At 44.0% G+C, this 21541-nt stretch overlaps 2 protein-coding genes across 2 annotated transcripts; one reads left to right on the plus strand and one right to left on the minus strand.

The window, feature by feature from the left end:
* Window positions 1-2226: 2226 nt before the first annotated feature.
* Window positions 2227-12360, minus strand: si:dkey-202l22.6 (interferon-induced very large GTPase 1). Its single transcript, XM_061216171.1, has 3 exons — window positions 12252-12360; window positions 8979-9174; window positions 2227-8443 (listed from the first exon to the last, which is right to left on the minus strand). Exons 2-3 carry the CDS (start codon window positions 9019-9021, stop codon window positions 3549-3551), a joined length of 4938 nt encoding a protein of 1645 aa, XP_061072155.1. The 5' UTR covers window positions 9022-9174; window positions 12252-12360; the 3' UTR covers window positions 2227-3548.
* Window positions 12361-13663: 1303 nt separating this feature from the next.
* Window positions 13664-20285, plus strand: LOC133108572 (uncharacterized). Its single transcript, XM_061218158.1, has 4 exons — window positions 13664-13857; window positions 15460-15570; window positions 19369-19393; window positions 19673-20285. Exons 1-4 carry the CDS (start codon window positions 13804-13806, stop codon window positions 19759-19761), a joined length of 279 nt encoding a protein of 92 aa, XP_061074142.1. The 5' UTR covers window positions 13664-13803; the 3' UTR covers window positions 19762-20285.
* The last annotated feature ends 1256 nt before the right edge of the window (window positions 20286-21541 follow it).

Genomic DNA, 21541 nt, shown 5'->3' on the forward strand with positions numbered 1-21541 from the left:
GATAGGGTGGATTAAGTATCTCAGAAACTGTTGATGTCCTGGTATCTTCAGGCAGTCTCTAGAGTTTGCAGAGACTGGGGTGAAAAGCAAAAAAACAGCTGTTCTGCAGGCAAAAACGTCTCGTTAATGAGAGAGGTTAGAGGAGAAGGGCCAGACTGGTCAAAGCTGGCAGGAAGGTGGCAGTAATGCAAATAACCGCACATTACAACAGTGGCGTGCAGAAGAGCCTCTCAGAGCACACAACGTGTCAGTGGATAGGCCACAGCAGTCAAAGTCAAGTAAATACCTAATAAAGTGCTCGCTGAGTGTATATAGGAGTTGAAAAAAATAAATCCCTTTTTACATTACATAACATTATAGTAATTTGCCAATGTTTTTACCCAGAGCGACATACAATGAAGTGCAAATCATAACCTGGAGGGCACTAGAGAGAAGTAAGGCAACACAGCAAAATAAGAAATCAGTGAGTAGTTATTATCATTAATTATATTATTATTATTATTATTATTATTATTATTATTATTATTATTATTATCATGTGCTTCGCTCTGAGAGGGTTTTAACATACATGTCCAATACATATGATGGAGTGTAATTTGTCACAAGAGCAATGTGTATGAGGTGATGACGTGTTGTGGTGTTTAGGGAGGGGGGTGAAGGGTTGGGTTTTATTTTTAATTTTTGTTTGTATGTTGTAAGAAATAATAAAAAACTGTTAATCACAAAAAAGAAATCAATGAGTATGTAATGCTTCCAAGGGCACTGTTTCTCATAGAGTTAAAGCAGGAAGGATGAGGGAACACATACAATACGCCTCCATGGGGTGTTGATTTATAATGTGAATGTTACCCAGATTTGATTAGGCGAGTGATTACCCTCCCCTAAATTCACCTGATAACCATTTGCTTCATGGGACTATGCACTATTACAGCTCTTTGTACTTTGTACTCTTTGTACTTTGTGCCAGAACCTTAGCAACAGTCTGCCAGGGCGAGCTTTGCTGAAAAGTCAGGCAGTGTACTCATCTATTTAAAATGATCTGTTATTCATCCGTAGAGAAAATACATGGAGATTGACATATCTTTTGCAAAGGCGGCGACGGGCAGTCTGTCTTGTAGACTTCTTGCAAATAAGAATAAAACGCGCTGTCACTCACGTCCGCTCCTCTTATGGGCGATAGAGCGTTGACTTAATGGACCATTCAAGTTGTGAACAGCCGAAGCCTAATGTCGCAGCCAAAAATAAAAAAATCATGACTCATGGCTGCAGTGACAGATTTTAGAGCTGTTTGCTTAAGAATAACATGGTACCTTCAATAAACATATTCATAAACATGTATAAACACCCCTTCCAGCCAACCAAAAATTGGCCATGTCCACATTCATATTACATACATCACAATTCATATTACCAATGACTTTGCTGTGACTGGTTATTTTTTATTATTTGTTTTCCTGCTGTCATTTTGTGTGAGTGGTAACATACAAAGCACACTTGTAATATGTGCTATGTGAATGATTATACAGCTGACGGTGGCAATATCCCACAAGTGGTAACACGCTACAACTGCTTATAGCCCTTGTTTCAAATTGTTCATGTATGTGAATGTGGTGCTTGCAGATGTGTCATGCACATGGAGAGAAAATGGCTTCTGCTAGTTTTGCTAATACTGTCTTTGTATTGAACCCTTCACACAAGTCTTATTGATTTCATAGCATTGGACATACTCAGATAATATGTGTGTGTACATGAATCAATCTGTAACTCATTTAGGTGTTGAGGACTATACATATAATTACTCGGTTGACTGTTCTCCAAAATTATTGCTTAGTCCAATAACTGTTGATGGCATCCTGATCACTGAGGGACAGTCTTTCCAGCTGTGGCCAGTTTAGTTGTTTTTCACACCGATAGACAGAAATGCTTATTGCTTAAGCTCCTGAACAATATGAGGGATTTAGATAGCGTGATGTATTTCTGCAGGACTCCAAAATCTGGAACGCCAATACTGCAGTTGGAGTGGATTCTGCTGCCCTCGTGTGGTTGGAGTTGTTCATCGCAGGCATCTTTAGAAACAAGAGAAATGCTTCTCTGCATCCATTCGACATGGGAACAATCCTGATCCCCAATCAATATTATTTTGGACATGATTTCCCATGTTTCGCTCTTGGTCTTTGGATGGAAATAGCTAAATGAAAGTTATGAAATGGCAAAGCTGGGCAAAGGTTTTGTGCAATTATAATTTTAATTGGTATTTTGTCTTTACGCAAATTCAGAACACCAAGCATCACGTACAAGCCCCACACCATAAAAATTTTATACCACAATTTCCATACAGATAGAGTGCAGACAAATATATCACTATATCACAACAGCAATACAATGCCATTGTTGATTACTGATGAATATTGCTTTTTTACATCAACTACAATCCAAAGACACCCCTGTAGCTATAAAAACAGATGGCTGCCTATACATTACATTTGAGTCTCTCCTCGTGCATTTACAAATTGCATTACATTGGAATATGTCGACAGCTCTAATGTGTTGTCTCTCATCCAAGTACGATGGAATACAAGAGGAACAATGTAAATTTGTGTCACGGTGCTGCCTTGAGCAACAGGAACCACATTTCATGCTTCCTCTAAAAGAATAAATTAAATTAAACTTGTATTCATTGTGTGAAAAAAGATTATGTCATATTATAAGGTTATATTGTGAATTTATTCCCTATGCATGTGTTTTTGTCTGTGAGGAAATTCAGTGCTGTTGGCTCAGAGAATACAAAAATATAAATATTTATTTGTTTCAGTATTCAACGTGGACTGCCTGGTTCCAGGGAGATGGAACGCAAATCTGTGCTCGCAACAGACTTAAAAGTTTCATTTCAACCATTGTCCATACTCTGATAAAAAATAAAAATAAACATTACCGTGTTTGATTGACAGTGGGTCTATTTTGTTGTACAGTAATTGCTTGACAGACACCATTTTCTGTATTTGTATTTTACGTCCAGTGAGCACTTTATTAGGCATTTATGTATTTTTTAGACTTATTAAGTCTTCTGCTGCTTGTAGCCTATCCATTTAGAGGTTTGACGTGTTGTTCAGAGATGATCTTCTGCATACCACTGTTACAATGTGTGGTTTTTTGTCTTACTGTCAGCTTCAACCAGTCTACCCCTCTCTGTTGACCTCATCAACCAGGCAGGTCAGTCGGCAGAACTGAGGCTAACTGGATATTTTTAGTTTTTCGCACCATTCCCCAAACTCTAAAGACTGATGTGCATGAAAACCCCAAGAGATCAGAACATTAACTGAAGTTCTTGTCTCGTACCTGCAAGATTTTATGCATTGCACTGCTGCCACAAGATTGGCTGATTAGATAATCACATGAATAGGTAGGTGTACAGGTGCTTCTAATAAAGTGCTCAAGAGTGTACATTCCCCATTTAAATATTTCATAAGTTCTCAGTTGCGTATTTGCTATCTACATGGTAACATGCTTACTACTCAATTAATAAGCTTAACATTCTGAAAATGTGGGTTTCACGCTACGGTGAATGTCTCTTGAAGGTTCTCAATGGCTTCCTCCTGGGTGATGCTGAACCATTCCTCAGGCAGCTGAGCTGGTTGACACTGGTACTCCCGGGCAAACTTACTGTTGTATCTCGCCAACACATACTTCCAGTAGACACTTAGCTCCCGGCTCCCGGAGACCTCCTCTGGGATGTTCCAGTTGGGATATACCAATTGGTAGTCCCTGAAGGGGAGGTACTGCCCATCCGTATCTCTGTTGCAAAACTGATTGTCCCCGACAATTTCAGAGGGGCATATGGTGTGGGACAGGGAGTCGGAGGTGGCGCAGGTGTAGGAGACCAAGCCCTTGGGCCGGTGCAGCAGGGCATGGTGCACTGTGTGATCCTCTTCCCATACCTCACACGGGGCTTTGCAGAAAGGGCAGCGCTCCTCACACCCTCTCACCCTGATGTAGAGACCATCCAGTGGCTGGACTGGAAGGGCCTGCAGCTTGCTAGCGATATTCTCTGTACTGCAGCCTCCATTTTGCCTGAACTCCTCATCGAGAGACTGCAGCATCTCGGCCAGCGACTCCTCCAGGCACTCCATGAACCTGTCCCCTGGCGTGGAAATCTGGAAGAGGGGTCCCTGCAGGGCATCCCGGGGAATGGCTACATCCCCAGGGCCTTCCAGGTCATCGCACACCCTCTCCAGCAGCAGCCTTACGTTCCCCCATGACTCATTCCTGTAGGCTACAATCTGCTTCACGGCTGTCAGCATCTTCTCGGAAATCAGCTCCAGGTGCTTATACATCGACTCCTGCAGTATCCCTGTCCCAGAGAGGTACTCCTCTATGTGGTCCTGAATCCTCCCCCGGATGTAGCTCTCACTGGACAGCAGGTACTCCAGGTAGCTCTCAAAACTGTCCTCCTGCAACAGTACCCATAGGAGGTAGAAGTGGAATGTTTGTGGAGAGTGGTAATACAGACCGTCATCGCCACTACGCATTTGCTCCTCGACCAACTTCCCCAGTGCGCCATAGATGTAGTCCAGCACGGCTGGCTTGAGGCAAAGGGTGGTAAAAGCTCTGGCAGCCTTCCGGCACTGGTCCCTTTTGTGGAAGTTGTAGACAAATTTCCAGAAGTGATGCTCCCGAGTCTCTTCAATTTGTGTTAGGGGGTTTCTCTCACTGACAAAGTTTTCATGCATTTCCTGGAATGAGCGAGCTGCACTTGCACAGACATGTACCTTCAGCTCTACCTCAAACCTTGACCTAACATCAAACTGCTTTGTCTCCAAGGCCTGGTCCACTATTTTCAACAACCCTTTCGTGTAGCTGTCAAGGTAATCTCTCTTGAGGGACTTTTTTCTCATGACGTACAATCTGCACCTCTCTATCACCCTGTTTGCTAATGCTTGAGCCTGCATTCTGCGCTCATCTGTGAACATTTGCTTCATCCTGCTTCGATAGCCAAAGTGCTCTTCATCAACTATGAAGTCGGAGGCCTCATAACTAGAAAACTCCTCTAGTTTTTCCAGATGCTTGCTGATGCCGCAGGTGGAAAGGTTCTCCCTCAGATGCTGGAGGACCTGACCAGTGACATTCCATTTCTTCAGGGGTGTGAGGTCCAGCTTGGATATAGTCATATTCCAAACTTGGTCAAACTCTTCAAGCAGCTGCTTTTCCTCGGGAATGGGCTCGCTAATCTTGTTGCGCTGCAGGATAGACCCCAGCTGTACCTCCAGTGCTGCCTCTAGTTCAGTCTGGAAGTGTTTTGTTCTTGTTACTATGTCATGCTCCCTCTGAGCAGACTCTAGCTTGTAAATGGCCTCACAAGCCATGTGTTCCTTAAGTATGCCCACACTTTTGGTGAAGTTACCTCTGTACTTTTCTATCAAGGATACATGCCCTTTACCTTTCTTGAAGTATTCCTCCAGGTTCGAAAAGAGTTTGGTGGCTTCAGCCTCCACCTCCTTCACCGCCTGCTTCTTCACTCTGCTGAGCACGTCTTCCAAACTTTGATGTCCATTGGAATCCCCATTCACCAGAGTTCTCTCCTCAAATGTGAGAATGAGCTGAACCGCCACCTCAACCCAAGACTCCATATAGCCAATGAAGGCCTGCTCCCAGCTGAAGAATTCTCGGCATAGATCCAAGTAGGCTTCACCCACCTGCGTGTTCTTCAGTTCAAACGCGAATTTGTCAAATACCACTGTCTCCCAAAAACTTGTCACACGCTCCCTGAAGTCCAGGAGGGTTATTGAAGGGGTATTGGCAGCACATGTACGCAGTGCGGCAAGCAGACTCTGTTTATGATCTAGCACAGCATTACTGTACCCAGGGCGGACAGGTGCCATGGGATGGCTGCTTTGCCAAGGCCCCTGCAAACACTGCTGGCTGCTGGAGACCTCATATTCCTGGAGATTTTCAAAGCTGGAAATAGCCAGGCTCTTGTCTCCTGTAGCCAAGATCTGAGTGACTCGACTCAGTAGTTGAAGTAGGAGCTTGGTGTCCTCACCATTGCTTTGAGCCACAGCCTGGAAAAAGGGCATCCGTCCTGCCTCCTTCACACGCAACATGGCATTCACTGCAATCTGCAGGGTGTCCCGCATCTCCTCCTCACCTGTTGGTGGAAGATTGAGCAGCGTCACATCACTCAGCCCCATGGCAAATGTAGCCAGCTCACTGTCATTCATTCCTGAGTCCTCCTCCTGAACTGTGCCTGGGCACTTCAGCCCCTCTGTGTTGATCAGTAGCAGGAAGTTGCATGCTAGGTCTTTTCTCAAGTTCTCTGGCACGGCAAGTAGGAGCATGAAAGCTCCCCTGGTGTTTTGGATGCTGTCAACAGGGAAAGTCGCTCCGAGTAGAGCAGAGATCACTGCAGCATTACTGGATGTATGAAGACCCAGTATCGTCAGCACCCTCACCTGGCTGCCGGGTGGCAGCCGTCTGTGTAGTGCAGACAGCACACTGCCCATCCACTGGGGGGACATAGTGGAAGCATCCCCATTCAGCAGCTCAAAAGGAAGGCCATACAGGAGCAGGTCTATCGCTACAGTTGGGAAGCACTGTAGACCATCAGACCCACCGCCAAGACTGGAGATGAACATCTCAAAGACCAGACCCATCTCACGAGTGAAATGCTCTAGCCCCACAGGGGTTCCTGGTTGCTTAATCTCCGGGGGGGGAATTTTTTTTTCAGTCTTTTCTGGTACAAGGATATAAAAGCCTCTGAATGTACTGTAATGTAATCTCATGTCGTCTGAGGTCTCATCCATTCCCTCAGCAGTGATGGCGTCCTGCTTCTCTGTGATTGCCTGGCTCTGCTCCTGCTTCTCTGTGATTGGCTGGCTCTGCTCCTGGTTCTCTGTGATTGGCTGGTTCTGCTCCTGCGTCTCTGTGATTTGCTGGCTCTGACGTACTATTTCATTTAGCCTCAGCCTCATCCACCTCAGGAAGAAGGCTCTTTTCCTCTTATCTTGTGAGGACAGGGCTGCAATCAAGCTCCTCATGACTGCAGTCATTGAGTACTCTATTTTCTCTGGGCAGAGGCTTTCCTTCTCCGTTTGTATCTCCTGCAGCCTTTGAGCTGATCTTTCAGTATCCTTTAGCCGGCACTCCTCCTTTTCCAACTGAACCAGCCTTTTCCACAGCGGACCTTGCAGAGGAAGCTGCTCCTTCCTGTACCAGCAGGCTCCTCGCTCCTCAATCCATTTCACCACCTCGTTCACCTGAGTCAGTGCCATTTTACAGTCCTCTCCTTCGTCAATGGTGATGCCCAGCTCGTGGGCGGTGGCGGCTGCTTTGGCCAGGGTAACCGGTTGCAGACTACAGTCTCGCAGCAGCCGGCCCAGAGTCTCACTCAGCGTCAGTGCAAGCTCTTCTTCGCCACCAAGCCTGCTGTAGGAGAACACTGCCCCCTTAGGAAGCTCCAGGTCCTCAGCCAACTTATCAAGTGCCAGATCTTTTTGCCATTGTACCATTTCTATTTCCTGTTGTGAACACATGATGAGGAAGATCCGACTGCCACTCTTCCTGATGGAGGCCAGCTGGAGGTGCTCCTTCGCCCCCAGGGAGTCACAGAACACAAAGATGGCCACGGAGTGGTGACACAGGAAGCAGAGCTGTGCGTTGTCAGTGCCGGCACTTGTGGCCGCGTCTCCACGGAAGTTAGCCACCATCACAGGCTCATGAAAAATATCCAGGTCATGGTCACCAGAAGGCAGGTACCAACTCATTTCCACCAGGCCTTCTGAGAGCCTTCTGGGCATCCGGCCTCCATCCATGCCCCTGTGCAGAAAACAGCTAGCGGGCCCCTGGAAGCCACCAAGGATGTGGTTCGCAATGTGGGACTTAGAGATGCTGCAACGACCCAACCTGACAAACGACAGCAAAGGAATATTAGCGCTAGTCATATCCTCAGTAATGAAACTGCCAGGTTCTGCTTGTGAGTCTGGCTTCCACATCCGCACCACTGCCCGCAGAGGCCACAAGAGGAAGGTGACCTGCCCACCACGCCCACTAGGGGGCAGCAGTAAAGGCACGGCAAAACCGCGCTGTGCCATCCGAACTGTCATCTCCTGGCGCAGGAAGCTGTTGGCGGACAGGTAGACGGCGGTTACCAAATCCAGGGGGTTGACGGCACATTGAGCGTCGTCCGCCAGCCCTGGGTGACCCCCTTCCTTTGATCCCTCAGCGAAAGGGTCCGCCTGGGCGTGGCAGATGGGGCTCCGGGCCTGGGGGCTCAACAGCCACAGGCGGTGCAGGAACGTGCGGGGCAGGTCGGTCGGGGCCGACGCAGGTGGGTCCTCCATGTTCCAGGTGTGGAACTCCAACATGACCGCCGGGTCCATGGGGTTGGCCCGGTTGCCCTCCAGGCCCAGCTGGTGCAGTACATCCTCCTGGGCCTGCTCCTCAACAGACACTATCAAAATAAGAACACATCATTTCATGGGGGAAATGTATGAACATGCTATACAAGGAAAGTATAGTTTAAACGCAATATAAATATGTATGCTATATTATTATTATTATTATTATTAGCAGTAGTAGTAGCAGTAGTAGTAATTTAATTGAATCAATTTATAGTGCAAACTGTTTGAAAAAATTAGACTAGATTCATAATCACAAGCCATATTTTTAATGACACAAAGAAACTTTAATGTAATGCAATGTAATCCAAACAGGCATCACATGACTTCTGAGTTATGACTTAAAACGGCAAATTAAGATTTACATTTGCCATAATGCCCATTTAGACGAGTAATTTTCACTATTTTCAGAAATGTTGACTTAATAAAATCACAAATCTGCAACATTGATATGTCACAGCATATAATGCATGCTTTTGGTTTGTATTATTAGACATGTATAAATTCAAACTATTGGAAGCAAAGCCACAAAAGTAGTGACTTGAATAACTAGACAGCTACTTGGGACAGCATGAACTAAAAACTTACACGTCCTGCTTTTGCGGCTCAGTGTTAAGCGCTTCAGAGACATGTCGGATATTGCTTTTACTCCCTCTTTCTCTCTTCCTCCACCTCTTTTTACTACTGCCTGTGATTCGGCAGTGCTGGCACTCTGCTTGGCTGATGTCCTTTTGTGATTGGATGTCCGATTCCTCAGCACCAGACGTATTCAGTCTGCCCCCACCTAATAGACAGCGACATTTGAAATGTGGGAGGAAAAACAAATGCTTCATGAGTAATAACCAGTTTTGAAATGAACGGGTGGAGCAGTCAGGTATAGGATATTATAAAGTTTAAGTGCATGACATGGCAGCAGAGTAGAGGAAACAAAAACACAAGAATAATGTCATGGAGATGTTTGCAATAAAGGGCAGCTCTGTCATATACAGTATGCTCTGTAATGTTTGGGTCAAAGACATTTTTTTCTTGATTTATCTCAAATCCACAACTTGCAAGAAGCAAACAAAAAGCCGGATGGCCAGGTTACAGTGTACTACTGTAAGTGGGCTACCTACCTACAGTACAGTACCTTCTGAGCCTGCAGAATTTACACTTACCAATGTATACTGGAGTGCAAATCACCCTTTGTATTCATGCACCTGTGACTGTTTAGTGAAGGCGGAGGACAAGGGGAGTATACAGAATGTTAGGACTACGCAAGGGTTCAAGCAATGTGGCTCCACTACAGTGTATTTTTGAAGTGATATGAATCAGAGATTGATTGAGATTATATGGGAAGCTCAGTGAGGAACACGACTGACTGGTTGTCCGGCTTCGCCAGAGATCTAGCCTACATTGGGCCGTGGCACGTCAGGCTGCCAGAGCCTGAAGCAGAGAGGCTGACCTCCGTACCCCTCAACACAGAGGAGAGAGAACTGAGACCCGCCCCACAGCTCACTGTGCGTCACTCCGGGTCATACGCCAGCTCAGCTGCCCCACTTTGACATTTCCTGTGATCAGTCCAATCCAAAGCCTCATATCCGACCCAAATTAACCGAGGAAGCAAAACTTTGAATTTCTGTGCGAAAAAGAAATGTAATCAGGAAAACAGTACTGTGCAAATGTCTTAGGCACCCCAGGTTTTTTTAAATATACATTTGGTCTTAAACTGTTTATTCTAAACCAGAAAATAATGCAGTGTCAGGAGAAAATAATTTTCCAAATAAATGAAATGTCACAGAGAAATGTTTGTATTTCCCAAAATAAAGTAAGATATTCATTTATAGACAACTTATCCAATAAAAAACTGGATTGAGGCTGTCTGGGATTACTGGGAGAGTCAGAAGTAAGCAGACAGCCAGAGTCTGCAGAAGAACTGTGGCATCTTCTCAATATGTTTAGAACAACCTACAAGCTCATTTTCTTATAAAACTGCCATATTCCTAAGAGAATTGATACAGTTTTGAAGGCGAAGGCTAGTCACAACAAATATTTATTCACTTTAGTTTTTAACTGTTTACTGCTATTTTTTTTCTTTGCTTTACATATTTTTTTCCATGTGCTAAGACTTTTGAACAGTACTGTATGAGCATATTTTCTTTTCTTTTCACAGAGATTTCAGTCTAATTTTGTATTTTTCCAAAACACCACACAATCATCTTCATTAGGTAAACCCTCAAAAATGAAATCTCCTGTGTTCACACGGAAAGCACTTCAGTGCTCAATCCACCACACTGATCCTCACAAATAAAAAATCATACATTGGAGATTTTTTTTAGAGATTGGATTTACTTTTTATATAAAAACTTGATCAAGGCTGTCTGAGATCAGAAGCAAGGAGCCAACCAAAGTCGGCAGAAGAACTGTGGCAAGTTCTCCAACATACTTGGAACAACCTCCCTGCTGATTGTCTTAGCTAATGCTGTACTGCAGTTCTATATCTCAGTGAAGTGATGCAGTTTTAACGCTGAAGTGTGGCCACAAAATAAATATTGATTTGATTCAGTTTTTAACTATTCTGGCAAATGACTCAAATGTAATGTAAAATGTATAGTACGTTTATTTAGGACCTTTCATTTAATTCTTTTTGAAAGAATCTTATCTGTACAGAATGTTATACAGGTGCCTAAGACTTTTGCACAGTACTTTCTAAATTCCGCTCTTCTTCATTATATCCACTGCTGGAATTCTGTTAGTGATCAACAGCGACAGTAATCAGTCAAAATCAGAATTATTTTGAACATAATCTGGCTTTCACGGCAAAAAAAAAAAGTTATTGTTTCAGCTTCAGAAAGTCAGTGCCAGGGCTGCCTTAACATTTTAAGCTAACTGACATTCAGTTGAGTTTTTTTTTTACAGTGCTCAAATCCATCACTGCATACAATGACAAACTTACTGCTTATCACTGAATATATATTCATATACCTTACACATAATTCTGAAATCTTCTTTAACTAATATATCTAATCTTTATTAACATATCTTTAAACATAGCACACTGGTTTCTTAGGAAATGTAAACTAAACTTTAAATACTTGTGTCCCTTTGTACATACATGTACCTTTGTGTTGTGTATCTGTATGGTTGTCACAATGCTTAAGAAAACCAATAAATATTTTTGTCAAAAACAATTCTGAAACAATTCTTGTTTGTCAAATATCTCTATGTGCAGTATGTGTGACATGAACATTAAAACGCAGCATATACCTGCATATGGATCCATCATGAATTTAACAGCGGTTCATTCAGTTTCTACACAAGTATGTCACCATAAATATGTTTTTCCAGTCATAAGCAGTACCGTAGAATCTAAATTCATTGCCATACTTGGCTTCTCTGAGTATTATTTTCACATACTAATAATAATAATAATAATAATAATAATAATAATAATAATAACAACAACAATATTGTTCGTTATTATTATTATTATTATTATTATTATTATTATTTATTACTATGCCTTTTTGTTACAACACCAATTCCTTTAATCTTAGGAAGCCATTTTAGAGCATCAGTAATTAAGTTAATACTTACTACTGAAAATGTAAAATTTAAATTCACTTTAGTTTTTTGATTCTTTAATTAATTCGGTGAAAAATAAGATGCTGAGAGGTACCTGACCACGAGGAACGTGCAGAGCTGGAGAAACTAAGCAGAGTCGGTGACCTTCACACCTCGCATGGTCTTAACACATGGTCCTAACACCTTAACACCCAACGCTGTGCGTTTTCACACAGAAGGACCTCATGAGCCTGCAGTGCTTGTGGCACAGGCTGTTATAGATGAGCGGTGATGAGTGGGGAAAAGCAGAAAGCTTACCTTCAGGACGTACGGCACCCAGAGAGACCTGAAGCTGCACATCAAGTGTAAAGGTGTCTTCAGCTGAAGTAGTGACTCTCCTCGCAGAAGACACATTCTTATACTAATGTGATAAGAAACATACCAGCATATATACTTCCCCCTTGTACACGCTTTCTCTCTCTCTCTCTCTCTCTCTCTCTCTCTCTCTCTCTCTCTCTCTCTCTCTCACACACACACACACACACACACACACAGGTACGGGTACAAACAAATACACACACACGCTCGCCACCACACAGCTTCAAGAGATAAGCATAACTTTCTCTGATGCTCAAGTGTTTGTCCAGGAAAATAAAACCTTCAAGTGAATATAGCTGTGCTAGCACTAAAAAAGATCTACAACTAAACAAGAACAGCTGAAAAATGCACAGGAACGGTAACACAAGAAGCAACCATGTATTGTGATGAAGGTTGCATGCCAAAGCTTTGGTCCTCAGTGATGTGTGAAAGATGTTTTATTTCATCGTGGCATCTGGTTGTATTGGTTTTGATTGTGCAGTTCTTGTGTAATTATATCTTCAAAGTAAGGCAGTGGCGATATCAAGAACTTCATTAAATAGCTATAAATAATTAAAAAACAAATGTTTACATGTGGAAAAAGACACACAAACATTTTGAATTTGAAAGGTAAGTACTTTTAAATTAGACGTATTCTTTTTGCAGTCAATTTCTTAGGCGCAGATCATGCACGTAAGGAGTGGGGGAGTTGTGACGTCAGCCGACTCAAACACACGCCGCTAATCTCCACTTGTTTTAATCTTCCTGAGCCCTGATCGATCTTTTCAGATGCGTAGAACCAGGGTGTGAGCATTCTCTCCACTTGCGTGCGTTTCCTGACGCATTTCTGAGTTAGACATCCACGACATCGTCTGCGGCAGATAAAACACGCAGCCCTCACATTTCGCCAATGCCATCTCCATTCTTTCCACTTAATGAGTCGCAGTGACCTTTTCGAAAACTCACTTGGGAGACATTTGTGGCGACTGCATAGGACAGCAGTAAATAAGACCACATACATAGTTGGTAGCTCAACAGCCGTTTTTTTATTTATTTCGCACCCCCCCCATGTTATTCTCAAGCATGCAAACAATGTATATTTTCAAAGCTAGGAGTTTATTTTGTCTTTTTAAATTTTATTTTCATGATATTCAGTTTCAAAATAACTGCTCCAAAAAGTGCTCTCAGTGACGCTTTAAATTGTAAGGAGTCGTACACTAGTCTGCTATCGGACATGTCACTGAAAGCGATATTCAGACGCCGCGCTACAGGTCCCAAACTCTGACACTGGACAAAAGATTACCGCTACTCTATTCCTGTCCAGCAAAGCGCATTAACAGACTTACATTGTCAGTGCGTTGGTGGGTGAGCTGGAGAGCATGCGTGTGTGTCAGTGCGCAGCGGTGATTCTTCCATCTCTCTCGCGCTCACGGTGTCTCCAAGTAAACTTCCTCTCGCGCGGTGAGGGGAGACAGTCCAACGGAAGGACACCTGGACCGGCCGAACGGGGAAGATGTTGGCGACAATGTTAACCGCCATGTACCTGGCCGTGCGGGCTTCAGAGCAGGTAAGCAAGGAATATTAGCACTGAGTGACCACAGCATATAATAATCGTGCTTTTAAAACTTCGTGCTTATAAACCAAACGCTCAGTTGCCAGCTAGCCATTTGTCTGTGTTGCCACTCTGTCTATTTGGATTCTTATTGGCTAAATCTCGTTTTTTTAATCACAAGTAAAAACAAGGAAATGGCAAAAGAGGTGGGAGATTAATTTATATATTTACCTGGTTCTCTCGATCCCATGGAAGCAGTTGGTGTTTGGTATTTAGCATTGCTATGGAGATGTGGATGTGGGCTCCCTATGACATCTTTGTTGTGTAACTGTGCTTGCAGGAGTGCCCCATTGTCCAAATACCACATGCACTCATCAGTGAAATGTTCCAAACCCCAAAATGGGACCACTTTACGTCCAACAAAGCTGGAGCTACTGTCCACAGCCAAAGGCCCAGGAAGGGCCAGATTATTTCAGTTCTTGAGATGCGCTCAGTCAATAGCAGCACCCTCTGTGAACACGGGGGTTTTATGTGCATTCGAGAGTTGTTCGATTGAGAAAGGGACAGGGCTAATCAGAGCCGTACCTCTTCAGCAGAGGAAACAGGATAGAAATAAACCATGGCGGATGCACACAATGGTGTGAGCGAGAGACAGATCAGACCGCACACACATATTCATGTAGCACTCCGCCCCAGATGCCCTGCGCCTTTCAGCGGCTGTGTTCTCCGCAGTCAGGGCCACCATGAAGACATCCAGCCTGAAGCCTTAGTCCTGAGACCTGCTATTCTTATGTGTCAGGCCTCAGAGCTGCCAACGTCGCTCAACCCTCCCATGGGGGCGACATGGCTCAGGCAGTAAGAGCAGTTGTCTGGCAGTCGGAAGGTTGCCCGTTCGATCCCTCGCCCGGGCTGTGTCGAAGTGTCCCTGAGCAAGACACCAAAGCCCCAAATGCTCCTGACGAGCTGGTCGGCACCTTGCATGGCAGGCAATCGCCGTCGGTGTGTGTGTGAGTGGGTGTGTATGAATGGGTGAATGAGAAGCATCAATTGTACAGCGCTTTGGATAAAGGCGCTATATAAATGCCAACCATTTACCATTAACCACGTATAGTGGCAGCGCACACTCCCACGAGCATGCGTGTCACACACTCACACACACACACACACCCACGAGCATGTGTGTCCATATGTATGCATGCGCCTGCACATGCATACACAGCAGTACAAGTGCGCAGGCACACACACACACACACACACACACACACACACACACACAGACACACGTTTCTGGCCTGAACTGAATCAAACTTAAATCAGGACAAATACATTTTAAGAAATTGCGGTTTATTTTTAAGTTCACCAGGGCATGAGTGTGAATGCTTTCAAGAGACCTCGACACCTTGTGAAGGTGCGAAAGTGTCGTCTGTCTTGACCTCACCTGCCTCACAGTCACCACCTACAGCCGTCTTTCATTTCAGCCTTTCGCACAACTTCAACGGCTAGACTGTGAACGTCAGGGAGCTTACGCACTCCTTCTTAATCCCTCTTTCTCTCTCACTACCCCCTTCGTTCTCACTTGTTTTCTATTCTTTCCTCTCACTCTCTCTCTCCCTCTAGCTGGGCCTGCGATGGGTTCACCCCGAGCCCCTCCCCTACCTGCTGGCCTCGCCCACACCCTGGCAGGTCCACTGTGTGTCTCAGGGTCGCCGTAGCAGCCGTGTTGAAGAGGTCAGGGGTCACAGCTGTCATGCAAACACATGCCGTATATTCAGCTCCATGTTCCTAACACGAAAGGTTCTGGCTCCTCGCCAGTGAAGCTAATCCAATTTGCTTTATCACGAATGTTTCTGAAAGGGCTTGTGTCTGTTTCATATAGTGCTGTGTACAAATCTGCCACATTTCATGAGGATTTAAACCTGTAGTCTGAAATGAATATGCTTCCAGATAGGGCCTCTGAAACACCATTGTACTGTAAAGCAGGTAGGGCAATGGGTATACAGGTAAATATGTAAAATAGGTAGATATCTAAAATCTGTCATCACTCACTCACGCCTGGGCCAGTTGAACACATACGTACACTAAAATAAAAAAGTAAATAACAACTGAAATTATATCCTCCTAAAAAGGGTATTTGAGCTGTAGGGAACATGAGTGTCTGGTCATAATCTCAAGAACCATATACTGCATTCTCCTGTGCTGAAAAGTAAACAACAAGGGACATTCAATAAAATAATTTTTTTTTTTTTTTTTAAAGGAGGAAGAATATTTGCAACATGTCATTTTCTGCCATCCAAAGCACTTGCATTATAGTCTCTGGAGAATGTAAATCTAGCAAGTGAACGATCATCTCGTCCTGTCAGACAGCTATGCGCTCTGACTAGAGTACGACACACCGTATGTGGGGAGGTCTGACGTGTGCGTCAAGGCTGCCGCACCTCAGTCTGACAAATGAAGCTCTCAAAGGAAACAGAACGCCAGCGAATTCAAGCTCATTGCACTATATTCAGGATTTTTGCGTTTCAGCCGAATAGCTTGGTTTCAAATGAAATCAGTGGCTGTTAAAACCACACCCTTGGCTATTGAGAACAGCCTACTGGCCCTGTGAAAAAGCAATCCAATCGAGTGCATTGTTCCATTGTGCTTGTAATCAAAGGTCTCATTCTCTTTAATAGCCAATGAATAAGCAAATTTGAAACTGGAACCGAATTAGCCATGCACTTATTGTACCATTCTTGGCATTTCTACTTCAGTGTGTTTTTCAGCCCAGTGGAAATTCCCTTTAATGAAGGCAGAGTAATGCTGAAAAGTAATGCAGTGGTGTCACATACTTCAATGTGTGCATTTAAATCTGGCATTAACAGCCGACCATAAAGTGAGGTCCATAAGTATTTGGACAGCGCCAACGGATACAGGGCTATAATTCCTACACGATTCACTCCGTATAGATGAAAAATACCCTCGGAAGATACCCGCCTACTGGCACCTCTACCTCCATTATCGAAGGAACTGTGTAGCAATTGTACTTCCCTCTAGGGTCTTTCAGCGCACTTATCCCTGGTTATGGGTATGCACTTTGTTGTACGTCGCTCTGGATAAGAGCGTCTGCCAAATGCCAATAATGTAATGTAATGTAATGTAATGTAGGAATTACAGCCCTTTAAAACTGTGTCACTGTTCAAATACTTAAGTACCTCAGTGTATATGGATAGATAGATTGATGACATTTATATAGCGCTTTTCTAGACACTCAAAGCGCTTACAGTGATGAAGGGGGAAACCACCTCAACCACCACCAATGTGTAGCACCCACCTGTGTGATGCAACGGCCGCCATTTTGTGCCGGAAAGCTCACCACACACCAGCTGAATGAGAGGTAGTGTGGACTACTCATTCATGTTCAGCGTTAGCCTGAGGGCGTGTGTCAGGCCATTGGCTGGAGTGAATATAGGGAAAGCCTCACTTAAAGTATCAGGCTGATGGGCTTATGATACTACGAGCCTGACCAGGTCGGCACTCTTTGATGTGAGATAAGTCTGAGGATCTGCTTTTGCTAATGAATCAATATTCAAATACTCCTTCTGTCGATTGATAACCTCCTGTAGGCAGCGCTCCAACTGGAGACGATGGTTCAGACCAGAACATTGCACAGTGACGTGCCAGTGTGCTCACTTTCCAGCTAATCCAACAGTCCTCGACATTTTAACTGATTGTTTTTCTTTGCGTAAGAATATTTATTCTGCGTCTGACTCCACTAAGGTATGTGAGTGGATGCAGAACAAGATGCCAGTGGGTGATACAAGATGGAAAGCACAAAATGGGTCATAACGAATTACACGCACGATTGTATTCATGGCGTGCGTAACTCAAGCGTCTCGTAGTAGGAATGATCAAGGATCAGGTGTCATATCATCCATAATCAGGCTTAAAGGCAAAGCTGATCCTGGGTCAGCACACTAACATCTACTGGTCCCTAAGACACCCAGTTTTCCATAAAGACAGGTCCTTCTACCCCATGCTTTAAATGGTTAGAATGGCTTAATTTGCATATGCAATGTCTTCATCAGGACGACCTTCCACAGGTAATACGCTGATGAGGTTTTGGTTTAACAGTGACTCATCGCCATTGTTCTCAGGAACACTTAGTCTCTGCAAAACAGCCAAAGCTTTCTGCCTGGGCGTGTTGGCAAGCCCTCTCCAGTCCCTTTTAGCCAAACAAAATCCCGCACCCTCATAATTAACTGCAGCTCTTGCCAGTCCTTAATGGCTCCCATAATTCCAGTTAAAAAGGTTTTAGTAGGAAGGTGTTCATTAGTCTCCAGAGCTACCCATGTCAAAGCACCGTGTCTGTCGACTACACGGTTGTCATCTTCTGCTCTGCCAAATCTGTGTATTAATGAAGCCTGTAAGGTGAGAGATCACAAATACAGTATGTCAGCAGAATGTTCTAAACTGAACATTACATTACATTTTATTTATCAGATGCTTTTATCCAAAGTGACGTGAAGAACAGAACAACAATCCTAATGCTGATGCAACAATCAATCACGACTGAAAGCAATGTAGTTGAACACTGAATCTGGTGGGGGAAAAAATGACACTTCAAAGGGTTCTTTGCCGGAGATTCCTGTTGGTTAAGGAGTTTGCACAACAATTTTACAGACACCCATTACTGCAGTATTGTACATGGTGATGGTTCTTCATATATAATCATACCATACATCAAAATGCATTGGTTCAGCTTCAGCCTGTTTCACACAGGGCTTATAACCCAAAGCTTGGACGTTTGATTCCCAGATAGGACAAAAGGTAATGCCATTCTAATGCCATTGAGCTGGGCACTCAACCTTATTTGGCTCAGTAAATATCCAGCTGTATCAATGCTATGTAAAATGATGGCTGTGCTGTAATGTAGATATATTGTGCTGAAATGCTTTTGCTTTGGTAAGGTCCATTACAGTAATATTTCTCCCAGTACACACTCATATTATGTCAACCTCGCGGTCCCTTCACAAAGCTATAACGTACTGTAAGGTTGGGCCTGTCACAACAAAGTGTGAGCAGATAAAGATTTTACAAGCGCAAGCGAGAAGAGTGACACTCTTATCTCTCTCGGAGCGGTGATTTAGCGAAATGCGGGGAATGAAACGGACAGGCGTCCGCGGAGCTGTCCTGCGAGGAATGCGGTGATTAACGACGCGCCAAAGAAACACGAGGCGCGGCAGAAATATGTCACGTACCTGCCGTGCGTACGTGTGCGGGGAGATAAGGCCACCGTGACCCCGCGTCCTCATTCCATCGCCCTCCCCCGTCCGGCGATGTCATCGCATTCCGAACAGTCCTGGAGGCTCCGTGGTGACGGCCGAGCCAGCGTCTCTGCGTGACACGCAGGCTGCAGCAGACAACGGCTTATTCATTCATTCGCGCGGCTAAGAGTGTGTGTGCATGTGTGTGTGTGTTTTGTGTAGTGTTATATGCTCTAACAGTGTGTGTACTTTTGTTTTTTTACAATGTGGCTTGGAGCAACAGAACAATGCAGACGGGAACAGAAGCAGTGAGTATCAGACATTGGAATTAAGTACACTCTGTACAGCAATGTAACACACAATATGGGATTCTGGGCTCTTGGTACAATAAAGCTTAAGCCAGTAGGCCAGTATGTGTGTGGTTACTTGCATGCCTGTAATGCTTGTTAATCTCTCTGTTTAATCAGTAGACTGTTTCAAAATGAACAGAATGTGTTCTCCCAGTCAAATGCAATTCAACAAATGTATTCAAAACAATAATAAACCTCACCCCCTCTTTAACTGACCACACCTCTTGCCCCATACAGACTCCGCCCACCTGAATAGGGCAGCCACCACCATCCAGTGCCAGTACAGGAAGCACCAGCAGAGACGGCACAAAGCCAGGGATCAGTGAGGGAGGCAGAGAGCCCAGAACCAGCCTGGCACCCAGACCCCTGCCAAAACAGTCTACCAGACACACGCACACACACGTTTATGCACGGGAATGCCAAATGCACACACACGTGTACATACACAGACATACATACACACACACACACACACACTGACATGCGCACACATGCACACAAACACACACATATGTATGCGTTCACATGTGCACACATCCACAGACATACACACACATGCATATATAGACACTTGTGGGATGCTGCATGTAACTGCATCTGTTGAAGCTAAATGCTTTGTGTTATATGTAATTTTTCTGTGAAGAAAATTATTGTTGATATTATAATTAATATGATTATTATACTTCAGTGTCTGACCTGTTTATCTCAGACCTACCTAGTGTGTGCAGCATCTTTCTGTGTTAATGTTAATGGACACATCAGTTTCATACTACTGTGGAATAATTATGTTACAGTGGCAAAGAGTGAAAATGTTAATGAAAAATTTGCAATAAAAGCCATTTTCAACACACACTAAGGTTATACAGGCATTAATATGCATATGCATAACTTCCTGTTTAAGGGGCGGCCTGTAGCGTAGTGGTTAAGGTACATGCCAATCATTTCATATGTCCTGGGTTTTCCTCTAGGGAATCTGCTGACTGGGCATCCCTGGGGCCTGTTCCACAAAGCAGGATCACTGATTTATCCTGATAACGGCAGCAAGTACCCCCCAAAATCTGGAACACGGACTGAATAAAAAAGACCTGTTATGGGTTCTACTGACCTTTTCTGGTGCAGTTATCCAGCTGAGTAAACCTGCTTTGTGCAACAGGGTCAGGAACCTGGACTTAATTGGCCTGCAGAATCGTCATTGTTTTACCACAGAAACGAGTCCATAATAAACTATCACTGTTTTTACAGGGAGATCCTGTTCAAATAATTGTTCACATTCTTCTACAAATAGGCCCCTGGCCAGACCTGATATGCAATGACTGAATATAGAATTGGGAGAATGTTTCAAAATATAACCCTTCAATATACAGTAACCCTTTATAATTTATTATGGGGGTGTGACTGGGTAGGGGTCCTGGACCAGAAAACATGGAAAGCCCATGATTTACGTAATGTGACATTTCAAATGTAAAGATAATAAGGATCTCATGTTATCTCAAAAACTCAAGAGTGGCATGAGTCAATGTTTGTGGGTACAGTTCATTTGAAAACTAAGGGGCATTCCGTTTGTTTCCAGCTATAAACTGGAAACAAAGACCTACTCACACCCTGGCTTTCCAGGAACACCCCAGATTTCCTGTGAGTGGCGTAATTTAATGTCTGTGTAATGCTACGTTTTCTCATGTTGCCGCTGAGTTTGTCGCGCTCCTCAGGGGGATTTCAACCTGGAAAGTACTGCCTATTTCTACTGCCGTTTGACTGAGAGTGAGAGACTGGCCCAGCCCGGCCCAGATGTACCCCTGTCTGCCCCAAAACTCAGCTCCAGCCGTCTCCTAGGTTACGCAGGATTACATTGCTTTTACCCACAAACCTCATTCTCTTTAGTTACCTGTTCAAATAATGTAAGCGCAATCATAAATAATCTAATGTTGCACATCTTTCAAAATTTTGTCCATTTAATGACCTCTAGAAATGTAGACATTTGTTACATTTCTGTGCCTCAGCAACTAGACATTAAAATATTTATTGCACAGTAAATATTACTTTAATATCAATAGCTAAAGCTGGTGCCGTTTTTATTAAATAGTAAGGAGGACACAGTTGGTTCATAGA

Source organism: Conger conger, chromosome 13, assembly GCF_963514075.1.
Source record: "Conger conger chromosome 13, fConCon1.1, whole genome shotgun sequence".
Taxonomy (NCBI): Eukaryota; Metazoa; Chordata; class Actinopteri; order Anguilliformes; family Congridae; genus Conger; species Conger conger.

Coding starts and splice junctions, on each gene's coding strand:
- si:dkey-202l22.6 (XM_061216171.1), bottom strand. CDS start 9,021: ATGTCTCTGAAGCGCTTAACACTGAGCCGCAAAAGCAGGACGT. Junction 8,444..8,978: donor GAGCCGCAAAAGCAGGACGT/GTAAGTTTTTAG, acceptor TTATTTTGATAG/TGTCTGTTGAGGAGCAGGCC.
- LOC133108572 (XM_061218158.1), top strand. CDS start 13,804: ATGTTGGCGACAATGTTAACCGCCATGTACCTGGCCGTGCGGGCTTCA. Junction 13,858..15,459: donor CCGTGCGGGCTTCAGAGCAG/GTAAGCAAGGAA, acceptor CTCTCCCTCTAG/CTGGGCCTGCGATGGGTTCA. Junction 15,571..19,368: donor GTAGCAGCCGTGTTGAAGAG/GTCAGGGGTCAC, acceptor TTGGAGCAACAG/AACAATGCAGACGGGAACAG.